Consider the following 13,680-nt stretch of genomic DNA (forward strand, 5'->3'; position numbering starts at 1 on the left):
ATGCATACAGGGCCTGAGAGAAGGGAAAATCTGTCCCTTTCTTAGTGTTTACTGAGCATGTTGGCAAGTTACTCTGGCTGCTAATACAGAATTTAACTTAACTTGCCCTTTCAGTTTAATATACTCCACAAACACAAAAGTTCTCTCTTGTCTACCAAAGTAGGGGAAACGGGTAAAAACCACAACAAATTGTCTGTGATATTTATCTGACTTTACTAAGAAGTACTCAACTAGCTGAAACTATTCATGAGGAGTCTGCTAGATTAAGTCTTATTATTATAAGAGTGCCTAAGTTCTAAACACTAAAACTACACGAAATATTCCACTGAACAATATTATAGTCAAAGAAATTTTTGTTTAGCAACATGTTGCAATTTTTAACTAGCTACTTTAATTTCCAATCAATATAAAGAGTTCTAATATTATTTAATTCCTGAAATTCCCCCCAAATTTCAGTCAAAAATAAGTTAGAATTTCAGATACAAATTAATAGCCTAGAAATCAAAGCAAGACATGCCATATTTTTAGTAAATGTTCAATAAATAAGCAACAAAGGGCTAAACGGATGCTGCAGATGACAGGGGAAGATGCACAGGAGACTGGATGGTAATGTGCTTTGTTGAAAACCCAGGGCCCTGGCACACACCTGTGCCTACAATATTGGAGAATGCATGTCTTAACAGTCCTTTCCAAGGGTTAAAAAATAGCTTGTGTATTTTTGAATAATCAATACAAAAACATAGGATGCCCAGGGTCTGGAAGCAAAAGTAAAAGACAGACAACGTTCTAAATTCAAAACTTGAAATCTGGTGCCGTCATCTTCCAACACGGCATTTCCACACAGACACGCCACAGAATGAATGTGTTCCTTCCAGCTGTGTATGCGCAGGAAAGCACTCACCACTGTGCCTCCTCCTCAGAGTTGGTTTGATCTTGGTAAAGTGTTTTGTTTATTTGAACAAACTGATTTTGTGGGTTTTAACTTTTTTTTCATTTCTAGTTATCAGTAAGCCTTATAGGTCTAAATCCAACTTGTGAAACAAAACACTTTAAAAGAAAAATATACCATTATAAAACCAAAGCTCTAATTATCTAATAATGCTAATCTATAAAAAAAAGAAACATGTATTTTTTTAATTTAAAAACCACAAAGTTACTATTATTAAAGATACATGTATCATTAGTGGATCATCTATGCACTAAAGAATCAACTCTACCACTGTAAGAAACTGAATTGAAAACCCATACAGGAGAGCCCAAACTTGAGCAGTACTTCCTCCTTAAATACAGAGTATAAAATTATAAAATATCCATGGAAGGACAAGTTAATAGCAGAGAAACTCCTAAGTTCAGGATACAAAACAATCCCTCTAAACAACAAAGAAATGTCCCACTGCAAGCAGTTGAAGGCGTTTCTCAGAAGGACCGGGGGCAAACGGTCTGACACGTTGCTGAAGGATACGTATTTCATGGCACTCAGAAAACTAAAGCTTTAGAATTCAGGAAAGAGAGACAAACTACTAAAAAAATTTACATTTGGGAGTCTGTAACGCCAACAAAATACTTTGTATTCCAGTAATCTATGACTCACAGATACCGGGAAAATGTCACCTATACTAGGTAGTATCAAGAATTTGTTTCTCCTGGGTTTAATTTCAGATGTCTTGCTGTATGCTCAAGAGTCATGCATCTCATTGTGTGAATTACAGGGAACAGAAAAGTGTTCAAAAGCCCTGGCTGAACCGTGTGTAGATAACACGCTTTAACTGCATCCTACTCATTTCTGCTAACGGCAAACCCAGAGCACAGAATGCCCCAGTCCTCCTGTCGCACTTCAGGGGAACATGCTGGAATTTCTCTGTTACGTGCTTGCCATCTTAGGGAAGAAGAAAGCACATTTAAAGCTAGTGAAAGCTTAAAACCCGCCACCTCTTCAGACTCACAGGACAAAAATTGTGGTCTTTGGATTTGCCTTTTTTCTTAGCTTTTTTTCTGAACTTGTGTTTTCTTTACACTAGACTTTTACCTAATAATTTACAAAATAGCGTTATGAAGAAAACACCAAAAAAAAAAAAAAAACCATTTCTAAACTAACAAAATGACTCACTGGCAAGATGGCCCCATCCACCCTCAAAATATACATGATAATACCATGTTAAACCCCAGCTTTCCCCACCATATACTTACCTGTGCAACTTCTTTCAACATTTGCTACTCTGGGGATTGGAAAGCTCAGAGCTGGAGGCTGAAGTGAAGAAGGAAAGGTTGGAGGGTGAGCCATGGCACCAGCCCCACACTAGGAGCTCCCCTGAGATATTACAGCAGGGTTGACACCATAGCTCTGAAGTTCAAACTCCAGCAAACGATAAGAAAGGAGTCCAACCAGAACATGATAAACGATGGGATTCTTCTGCTCTTTGAAAAATAAGGAAATCATGCTATAAAGATCTGAATGTCCAGTTTCAACATTATGACTCCTGTTTATCTCTTCATAATACCCAACCCCAGAATCACTTTCAGACTGCTTCAAATGCTAATTAAAACAATCAAAAAAAGGGCAAAGCTCTGAAGAATCTTGCACTGTCCCAGAATATGCGAGGATAGGGCTTACCTGGCCTTCATGAACACACACTAGAAAACTACATTCAAACATGTTACCTTTCCACTCCTTCCACACTCTAACACTACGCTCTCATCGTGCTGACATCAATCAACTAACTCCTACAATGGACCAGTGAACTGTTTAAAATGAGAGAACTTTTGGTTTAAGTATTTCTTGTGAAGAAATTAATTCAAGTGTTCTATGTTGAAAAAAACGACGACAACAACAAACAAGGGCCTGTCCATGGGAGATTCACGTCAATCAAATCAAATGATAAAATTTTAAAAGAGTTTAAAGGGAATGAGGTGGCACACACTTTAGGTAGGAGGGTCACTTGGGAGAAGGCAGTGCTAGGGACCGAGATCAGGGTCTTGTGATGCTAGACAAGTGCTTTCACCTGACCTATACTCACTTCCTAGTCCCTACTCACATTCATAGACGTAAGTACTTGTTTAATAATTTAAACACTAAGTGATTTAAGAGATAAATGCACTCCATTATAGCCTATCTTCTGCTAGCTCTATTTCCTTTCTACCACTGTCCTCCTCTTTTACTGTGTTCCTGCCACACTGGCCCCTTGCTGTTCTTCACATACATCAGGTACGTGACCAGTTTAAAGATCTTGGTTCTTGTTAGGTCCTCCAGATATACCCAGCTTCACCCATTTCAGTTGTTCAATCATTTCTCTGTCTACTTACATTTCTCCTTTTTTTCAATTGGAGACTTTACCCAGTCCTTCTGTCTTTTGTGACATCAATGTTGTATCATATACACTGGAGAATGTCTCAATTTTGGCTTAGATGTTTCGCATAACCAGACTGAAATTATGCATTTCAATGCTGTGTCACCAAAAAAGTGCTCTGCCTTTCTCTAGTCCATTACATGTACTTCCAATATGAGTGAATATGATGCTATATTTATTTTACATGGCTCTAGCCTTGAACTTGGTTAAGTTGGTACACCCTTGAGTTTTCCTCCTTCTGCCCTTTAAAATAATGATGTTTTCATTTTGGATGAGCCAGGGAAGTTATTACATTGATAAATAAATAAGTGCTTTATTTGCACATGATGGTTGCTTTGTACTGCAAACATGATTTAAAAGCAAACTGCAATCTTATTTGGGACAGACAGGAAGACAGGCATAGATTTTAGCTTTTCTCATCACAGATTTAGGGTTACAGAAATGACATCAGAACGACGACAACGTTTAATGGGAGCAGACACCCAGACACTGCTGCAGCACTTACTGCCCCGGTGTTCTGCTGCAGCACTTACTGCCCCGGTGTTCTACGGCAACTCACTTTGCTCTCGTCAGAAGATCACACTACTAAATGTGAACTTGTCAATGATGGCACATAATCAGCCCAACATGATAGCAGAAGAATTGAAGGTTCTTCTTCTACCCATCGCATTTTTAGAGAATTAGCATAGTACTTTTATCCCGGCAGAAAGGTTTTAGAACTTAATAAGTCACATAGTGTCCCACATATGGTCTTCACTTTTTGGAGAAAGAATCAGGTTTTCATTAAAAATTGTAACTTCAAGTAGGAGAATGAATGACAACTGTTTAGGGGCCTATTATATACTGGGAAAAGAATGAAGGAAGGAGTGAATTCAAAGGAATGGACCACAACTTGGAATTTATTTACCGATCTGTGTATCTTTTTAAATGATCTTCTCTAAGTCCTGCTGTAATAGCTTTGTGTTGCATATTATAGTGTCTTTTACAACAGAAAGCATCTAAGCTGCATGCAAATCTAGTCTCACTATTCAGAATGATCCATCTATCTTCTCAACTCATTTATCATTTCAGAGAAGGAAACCTTAAAACTGTTCCAACCAAGATGGACTAGTAGTAAGAAGAATCTCTTCTCACACTTTAAAAATGGATAAAATACAGAAGCAAATGGATTGGTAGTTCAAGGCCTACTCAAGCCACACAGAAGGCCCTGTCTCAAAAAAAAAAAGAGGGAAACATATTAACAATAGCTCTCAGGTCCGGAGCCCAATAACTGCCCTTCCTAACTGACTATACAAGTTTGCCAATGTAACAGAGGAACAGGGAGCCTGGTGGACAGAGTCCCCAGATCTGAGTATTAGAATTAGAGCTCAGTCAGCGTCATCCATAGAGCCTAAAGGAAGCCAACTGAAAGCTAGGCAGGAAGAAGCTGCACAGGGAAACAGCTAAGGAGAACTGGAGAAGGACCCAAAGGCTTTAGTGCAGTACTGACCAGCAACAATGGGAAGGTGCCATAAATGGTATGGGGAGTGAACCAAGAAACTGATCCTAAAGGCTCTACTGAAATACGCATCATTATTGTTCCCAGAAGCCACAGCAGAAAAACATTGTAATTCAAGGGATGAGTAAAGTACTCAGGAAAACACTAGCTTAGTAGTTGAAGAAAATTAGTCCTACCTAAAAGCTACTGTTTCTCTTTAATGAATTTTTTTCAAAAGGAAAATGGGCAGACAGGGGCAGAGACAAGAGAAAAATCTCATAAGGAGCAAATGATTTCTAAATAATTTAACTCCACCCCCAGGAAACTTCAAGAATTTTAACACAAATATTAAATGATATATAAGACAACAAAATAAAACTACCAAGGACAAAAAATTATGCAAAGGAGCAGTAAAATAAAGAGTAGATAAAACATAAAGGGAAAACTCCGATAACCAACAGAAACGTTCTATTGATTAAAATGACATAGATGGCAGAACTAGTGGACGAAGACAATGACACCATAATCAAACGCTAAGTGCAAAAGGAGGCAGAAAAGAAATCAGCATGCTGATCAGAACATGGAGACACTGCGGGTCAACACCACTTAACAAAGTATGAGAGGGAAAAGAAAAAAAGCTAGAGAAGTAAATCAATAAATGAAGGGAGAGTCTAAGGGCAATTTACATATATTTAATTGAGTCCCATGGAACAAAGCACCGAAAATATTTGAAGGACCAAACCAACAACAACAACACCCCCCCCAAAAAAAACAAATAACAATTTGATTAAAAACTATAAATGTGTTGAACACAACTTCCAAGCACTGGAGTCATAGAGAACATGATGCCATAATCAAAAGCATATATTTAAGATTATCATCGTTAAGTTCAAGGCCTTACTAAGGTCTACAGAGCTGAGTTCCAGGGCAGCCAGGGCTGTTATGCAGAGAAATCTTGTCTTGAAAAGACAAAATACAAAAAACAAACAAAAATGATTTATCATGATAAGACAAAGAGTCTTAATCCTTAGTAGCAGACAAAGAGAAAGATACACATAAACAACTAAAGATAACAATCACAGAAGAAATAAGTCAGGAAATAGTAGCATACCATTTTTAAATTGTTTGATTGGCAGACTGGCTGTGCCAGCATAGATAGGTACACCTAACACTCTCCATCTGCCTGCTTCAGTCCCACACACTGGGATTACAGGTCTGTGCCACCAGGCCTGGCTAGCATACTATTTTTTAAATTCTAAAAGAGAAACTACCAATTTTCAATTTCTTACTGAGCAAAAGTGGATTTTAAAAATAAAAGGAAAAAAACCGACAAGAATCCTAATAGAATTCATCACCACCAGATAGGCATTTAGAAGAAAACCCTTTGGTTTTCTTTTAGTATGAAGGAAATGATACCCCAAACAAAAACATGAAGAAAACAAACAAAGAGGTGAAATGGGGGAGGAAGGAGGAAAAAAGAGAAAAAGAGTAGAAAATGAAGAAAAAAAGAAAAAAGCCAAAGTATGGGTGATATTGAACAGCAGAAAACCATGATTACCCCGCCCCCAGCAATCACTAATAAAAATATGTAACAGAGATGTAAGATGTAGGAAGTGAACTTTTGGTCAGACCTAGAAAACAAACATGGATGTATGGAAATACAACAGACCACTGCATCACAAAAGCGCTCTAGGAAATGCCCATCTATCCAACCAGACTCTACTTACTGTTTTAACCACAGTCCAGAAATATTCTCAGGTGGGAATACATAGACAAACAGTGAAAATTAATAAGCACAAGCATTTCCATAATTAAATATACTGATGAACATAGAAAGGAAACAGGAAAACAGCACTCCAAAACATTTTTAGCACATAAATAAATAATTCGTATCACACTAACTACATTCTCCAGTCACAAAAAGGGATTTCAGGAGAAATCAACAGAAAGTAACAAGAAAAGCTTGATGCAAATTTGAGGCCAGCTGGGCTACAGAGTGATAACTTGCATCAAAGACAGCAAAGACAATTTATGAAAGGACAGCACAGGAGAAAGGAGTGAGGGGAGCAGGAAACAGAACTCAATATCCCTGCAACCATTTCTTTACCTCACCCACATGTTAGACATAAAATAATCACCACGCCAGCATCCTAATGGTGACAACCTAAAGCTCCCCTGTAAGGTGAGTAACAAGATTACAGCTCCTCAGCAATCTCTTTTCAGAAACTTACCAGAAATACTCATCAATTTAGACACACCAGGCACAAAATAAAACTAGCTTTTAAATGATTCTTGGTAGGAAAATACAAAAACTACTGATGAGTATAAGAGTAAAAGTTCTGCAGTGATGGGTATAAAACTCAACTTGAAAAAAATTAGCTATTTTAATAGTAACACCTATATAATATATACTCCTTTAATGTACCATTTATAACCTCAGATCAAAGTGGTTAGGAGTAAATATGGGTGAATTTAAAGGTCTGTTTAAAAGGTTAAGAATTTGACCTAAAAATATCCTAATACATGAATTCACAGATGGATAGAAAACTATAAAAGGATCATCATCCTCTCCAACCAAAAACAAAGTCAATAATTCCACTCAAACTTGGGGGATTTTCTTAGTTTCAAGTCTTTAAAATATCAAAAATGTGTCAAAAGACTCAGTAAGACCAAGGTTAACATATAAATACCAAACATAAAGCTATGACAGTTTGAAAACGCAACAGCACTGTACAGCCATGTAACAGATAATGGGGACAGAAAGCCAGCACTGGTTAGCTAGGGCAGGACTGATGGTAAAGAGAATACTGGACTCCTAACTCATACCTTATATGATCCATTTCAGATAGATTTAAACTTAAAGAGGAAAGGCAGAATTTAAAATCTTTAATCTCAATAGGGAAACATGTCTCAAATACAATCTCAATGGATTGTGACATTATCGAATGACTAACCAATACTGATCATATGGATGAAACTCAAAATTGGTATACTCTCAAACATAATCCTCGAAGACCACTTGGGAGTTGACAATTCAAGAAATCTAGTATAATAGTTTATTTAATAACTTCCCTAGCTTCATACAGTCCCCTCTTTTATTATTTTCATCCAATGTCTGGAAATCCATGGCTTGTTTCCTGGGGGTACCCCTGGCTCTGTTCTCCCTTCCATTTTCGCCTGGACCCTCTTTCCAATGTCTGCCTTACACACTGCACCATTCTGACTCCTTTTTTTTTTCTTTCTTGAGTCAGGGTTTCTCTGTAGCTTTGAAGCCTGTCCTGGAACTAGCTCTGTAAAGCAGGCTGGCAGGCATCTGACTGCATTCTTTAGAGGTTGAGAGCACTTGGACATTCCTCTCACAGGAGGTAACAGGATCTCTTACAGTCATCATAGAATTTGGCAAAAACTACTTTAATTTCCAACTAGTCAATAATACTAACCAAAAAACATCTGCTGAGTACTGAGTGTTTCTATTCAGTGTCTGGTCAACACTGAATTGTTCTGCCTTTTTAACTACAAATATAGATAAACTGGGGCTCCTAAGGATATCATCTTCTCAATTTTATTATAAGCATGTCAATGGGTTTTGATTTGGCTATATAGCTGTTTTGTTTTAATATGGAACTCAGAAAACTCTGAACACAAATGAAGCTGTAATCACTGATACTAGCAGAGACAACTCTGCTTGCTCCTATTATTTTATACGGCTCACACCAATATTTCCATGAGTAATTTCAAACATAATAATGAATACTTTCCATATTCACAGTTGAGGCAAATAGCTGCTTTTTTTTTTCTTTCTCTGAAGAAAACAGTATTTTTCATGTAAAGGCTAGGGCCTAAATTCTCAAAGGGAGGATATACTCCCAAAATAAATACAAGGTATGCCACCAGATACTTTTAAATCTTTGGAAACCAATAGTATCTGACACCATTTAAACTACCACTGTAAGACATTAGGCCTAACAGATTCACTTAGCAGAATTTTTTGGTCCTAGGGCAAGTTTATAAAACAAATACATACTACACCCCAAAACACTAAGGGTATGCATAAACTATCAGTTTTATTTCAAGGAAACAAGTCCTTTAGAAAACAGGTGTCATGGGGTAGTTGAGATGGCTCAGGGGGTAGAGATACTTGCTACAAGGCCTGAGTTCAAAAACCAACTCCAACAAGTCATCCTCTGACCTCCACCACGTGGTTTTGTATATGTGCACACATGAAACAGAACACAGAAACAAACATAATTAAGAATAATTAAAGAAAACAAACCTTGATGTCATTTTACAACTTCAGAAGAAAAATGTTTGCATGTAACACAAAGGAAGGCTAGATAATTTAACAGTGAGCCAATCACTGAGGAACTTGGGAGCTCATTTAACCTGGTATTAGTTGGCCACAGAAACATGGAAAAAGGAGACAGAAGGTCAAATAAAATACAAACTTTACTTTTAAAATTTTAGGTTATAAACGCCAAGTGACTTCGGCTGTGAAACTGTGACTGTGGCACACTCAATATTACACTGCTGCTACTCTTACTCTACACCGCTTCTGCTAGCAGCTGTAATATGCAAAAGAACCAAATACAGAAAGTCAGCATTTCGAGTTTTAGCCCACTCTATTGCTTTGCATCTCTGTCTAGGGACAATAGTTAGGGCCCTTTGTTGTCAAAATTTTCAAGAGCAAAAAGAAAACTGTGACCCAGTTCACAAGATTTAGTCTTTTTATTTTTTAATTAATTTTTTTCATCTGCTTACTGCTGCTTACCTTTATTGTATACCAAATAGTAACAAAGACTAAAACCTACCTCCATCATTACTCTACCCACTAGATCTGCTGACAAGTTTCAACTATTAAGTACTCATTTAAAGACAATTCCCACATATTTTATTCTACCAAGTGTTCTCTCTATTTCTTTTCTATCTTTCATATTTTACATATTTGAAGATGCACAGACATTAGTAGTAACACATTAGAAGGTACCCCATACAAGCTAACTGGCACAATTAAAACTCTAAGACATCATAATTAACTTTAAATGCTGAATGATAAAAATGAAAAGGGTTAATTCCACCAGGCTTGGTGGCACACAACTTTAATCCCCAGCACTTGGGAGGCAGAGGCAGGAGGATCTCTATGAGTTTGAGGACAGCTGGTTTAAAGGGCAAGTTCCAGGGCAGCCAGGGTTATAAGGCTACACAGAGAGACCCTGTCTAGAAATTCTGTCCATGGCTTAGTTATACTTACATTTTGTTGGAGCACAAAATCTTAATCTGTATATAGCAATACCTAAAACTTACCAAGTAGAAATACACCTATCTAACCATTTATGGATTTAATAATTAGGTTAATTTGTACTTTATATTACACTGGGAAAGTGTCTGGGGTTTAGGTAGGCTGAAAGTTCATTTTTCCTACACAAAACAATGGAATTTAAGGCATAATGTCAAAATATATGAAAACTACATACATAATAAAAATATGTATAAAAAAGAATGAAACATCAAACTCAAATTAATGATTACTTATGAAACATAAAAAGCAAAAAAAATGAGATATGGCAATACCTCCGTAAGTATAACGAGCAAACTGAAAATACACACTTGTTAACAACAACAACAAAACCCTGAAGAGTAGCAAACTTCACATTTGCACTTTTTACTCACTAATGAAGACCACACAGCACAGCACTAGGAAAAAGTTATGAAGGTGAACTTTCACATTGGACTTCTGTGTGTTCCTTCAACAATTTTATGTGGAACAAATTATTTTTATTGCTAAAAGATAAACGAAAGAAGGTTCTATTCATAGTAAAAAACCTTGGAACTACCACTAGCTGATATCTAGCATATTTCCCCATTTCTTCCTTTTAGTTTTTTCACTATAACTTTACTCAAGCAATATGCTGAACATCTCTATAACAGGTGCCAAGCTTAGGTACCGGCAGCACCAAAATAAACAGATACAGTTCCAGTTTTCAAAAAGCATATTACATACAGAAGCACTGTCTTGCACTTTTATACAATGATAAAAAACAATCTAATATGCAAACTTCACTACAGTAGCCACCAGCAGATGTTTATTTTTAGTATGTAAAATGTGGCTTGCATGGCTGGTAAACTCAAACGTTAATATCATTTAATTTAAATGAGTTTACGCAGCCATTCCTTTCTACTTTCTACAGAACTGAACAGTGAACATACAAAGGTAACTTAAGGAAACCAGATGGCTGTTCTGTGCTAATCTACAAGTACATAAGATTTGAGAGTATAGTAAAGAAAAAAAAAAAATTATAGGACATGAGCCCATTACAAGACAGCTTAAAAAATGAAAATCAAATTACTGAGTCATGAATAAGGGATACCAATCCATGAGAGATCCAAATAATTAAAGCCTGGGGCACAAGGTGAGTTAAAGCAGATTTTAATTACTAAATAGACAAACCCAGCAAAGGCAATTAGACAATAGGCACTGAGGGAATAAAAATCATGTGGAGGATCAGAATGAGGAAGTCAACTAGATGCCATGTTTAGAGCTTGCCTAGGAGAGAAAGGCACTGATGAGCCAGAGCAGTAACTAAGATGGTTTCCTTATGCATGCTCATAGCGATGGGGAGATTAGTGTAAACTACAGAAGGTAAAATAGTACAAAAAAAAAGATCTTAAAAACTGACATAATGTTCGTTTTCTTATGAAAGCTCAATAACCCTTTTAAAATCAATGAATTATGAACCATTTAAATAAACTGCTTTCCTAACTAATTTATGTATGCAACAAACTTCATCTTCTATATTTAAATATCTAACTGGGCTTATTGACCAAACATACAAAGTAGATACTACTGCAAAACTCAGTACTTTAACTCACATGTATCTGAAAGTCACAATAAGGACTATATGGAAATGAGAATTAAAGAAATAATCTTGTTAATCTCAAATACTGGGCTATTATCAGGACGCTTAAAGAATCAAATTCCAAAACCAAAAGCTCCAAACAAATGAAAAGTTATACAAACACAAAAAGTCTACTTTAACAATGAAAACAACAAAATTTCTATAAAGTAAAGATGTATAAACTCCAATGTGGTTTCACTGTAGACTATACAAACTCCTAAGAGCAACTAAAAACAATGTTTACTTTGGTGACTCAATGTTTTGTGATTGCCCAATACGATCTTAATAAATCCATCCTGATGCTAGATACAAAACCATGCTTCCATGCATTGGTTCTTTCCAGGGAGGCTTCAAAACAAAAGAATTTTACAAATCAGACTTAAACAGCTATTTCTAACGTCGTTTTAATGTACACTGGACAACACTGTATAGCAATAAAAGGCAAACAGGAAAATATATCCAGCTGGCAAAAGCCTAAGAATACATTTTCGGCAAGCTTAAAAACTTGTATTATTTGCAAATTATGTGGAATAAAGTACTTTTAGAATAGTATAGGAAGAAATAAGGAATGCTTTTCATGTGCAAAATATAACTGCTTTATTCCTTTTATAAGTATAAATTCTGGAATTTTATATGAATATGGTTCCATGACACAAATTAGCTGTAAGGTGTAAAATCAAACAAAATTTCTATATTAACACTTCGCAAAAAGGAAGTAAGCACCTCAATGCTACATAATGAAGAATCACACCATTCTTCACATAATTTAACAAAACCTAACAAAAGATGAAAAGCCCAAGAAGTGTGACCAATCAAAATCTTCTACACTGTTGAAGGTGATTTCAAGACAGGACGAACTAGCTACATACAAGTACAAATAATTAGCAAAAGCCAGTCGGGTCTAGGAGGACAAATCAGACAAGGAGGCTACGGAGACCTGACTCAGAGTAGTCTCAGTTGGCTCTGCTTATTGACATAACAATCGGGCCACAATCTTCATCTCAAGCTAGGTGAAAGCTCTAGGTTAGATTCAGAAGCCTTCTTTTACTGGAGGTAGTGCTCCAAATCAGAAGCCAAGGCTTTTAATCAAAGGCTCTTGGCTGACATATACAATAAAAACTCACTTTCAATCTTCTCCAGTGTTCACCTGCCTCAAAGCAGGGAAACAAAGAATTAGTTTCTCAGAAGCATATGACTAGTGCGAGAGTGAGTGGCTGTCCGAAGCCCGTGTATCACGCCGACTCCTGAAGTGAACGGAGCAGAGGGCTGGACACTGTCTGTACAGGACACCCAACAGCTCACTCTACATGACCTTTACTCAGTATTTAACATTACTTCACATTTCATGCTGAATTCACTATCGGATGAAATAAAACAAGTTTCCATTTAAAACTTAAAACACTATTCTTTAAAAAACAAATCAGTTCAATAACACTATCTTTAAAATCCGCCTTCTTTGAAAGCGCAGGAAGAACAGCAATATTACAATCCATGCTCTTTTGAGCATCCCGACATAATTATAGGATGGAAGTGTTATTAAATCAGTAAGGAAACAGGATCTGGGTCATCGTACATTCCTAGATTTCATTTGTATTTCTTGTATAACTTTTCCAATGCTGTCTATGTTTCACTAACACACAGTATACAAAATATAACCCAGGCTTGCATTTCATTCTTTCAGAGTCATGCATAAAAATAATACTTTATCAACTACTGTCTTTGAATTCAGCCATAAAATCATATATTATATATCAAATAGTACTAAATTTTGGCATTTAGGTCAGAAAACTTGTTCTGGTACTAAATATACATTATAAACATGCTTTTCTTTGGAAAATGTTCAGTTATTTCAACCGTCAATTTTATTACATAATTTTCAAACTTACAACAAATTTTTCAGGAGGTGTATCCACTGTAATCAGCTAGTTCCAGTTAAATATTATATGAAGACAGTTCAATATAGTCA

At 36.4% G+C, this 13,680-nt stretch overlaps 1 protein-coding gene across 6 annotated transcripts in view; it reads right to left on the reverse strand.

Annotated features, from left to right (window-relative positions):
• Cnot2 (CCR4-NOT transcription complex subunit 2) overlaps positions 1-13,680 on the reverse strand; it is a 91,616-nt gene that overhangs the window by 48,725 nt on the left and 29,211 nt on the right. The window contains exon 2 of one of the 6 annotated variants that reach the window (XM_057757549.1): positions 2,188-2,245. The exons of the other annotated variants lie outside the window; for them this stretch is intronic. Within the exon in view, the coding sequence (XP_057613532.1) occupies positions 2,188-2,208 (21 nt within the window). The 5' untranslated portion in view covers positions 2,209-2,245. The remainder of the gene's footprint in view (positions 1-2,187; positions 2,246-13,680) is intronic. 6 annotated transcript variants of the gene reach the window in all.

The sequence above is a fragment of the Chionomys nivalis genome, chromosome 25 (genome assembly GCF_950005125.1).
Source record: "Chionomys nivalis chromosome 25, mChiNiv1.1, whole genome shotgun sequence".
Lineage (NCBI taxonomy): Eukaryota > Metazoa > Chordata > Mammalia > Rodentia > Cricetidae > Chionomys > Chionomys nivalis.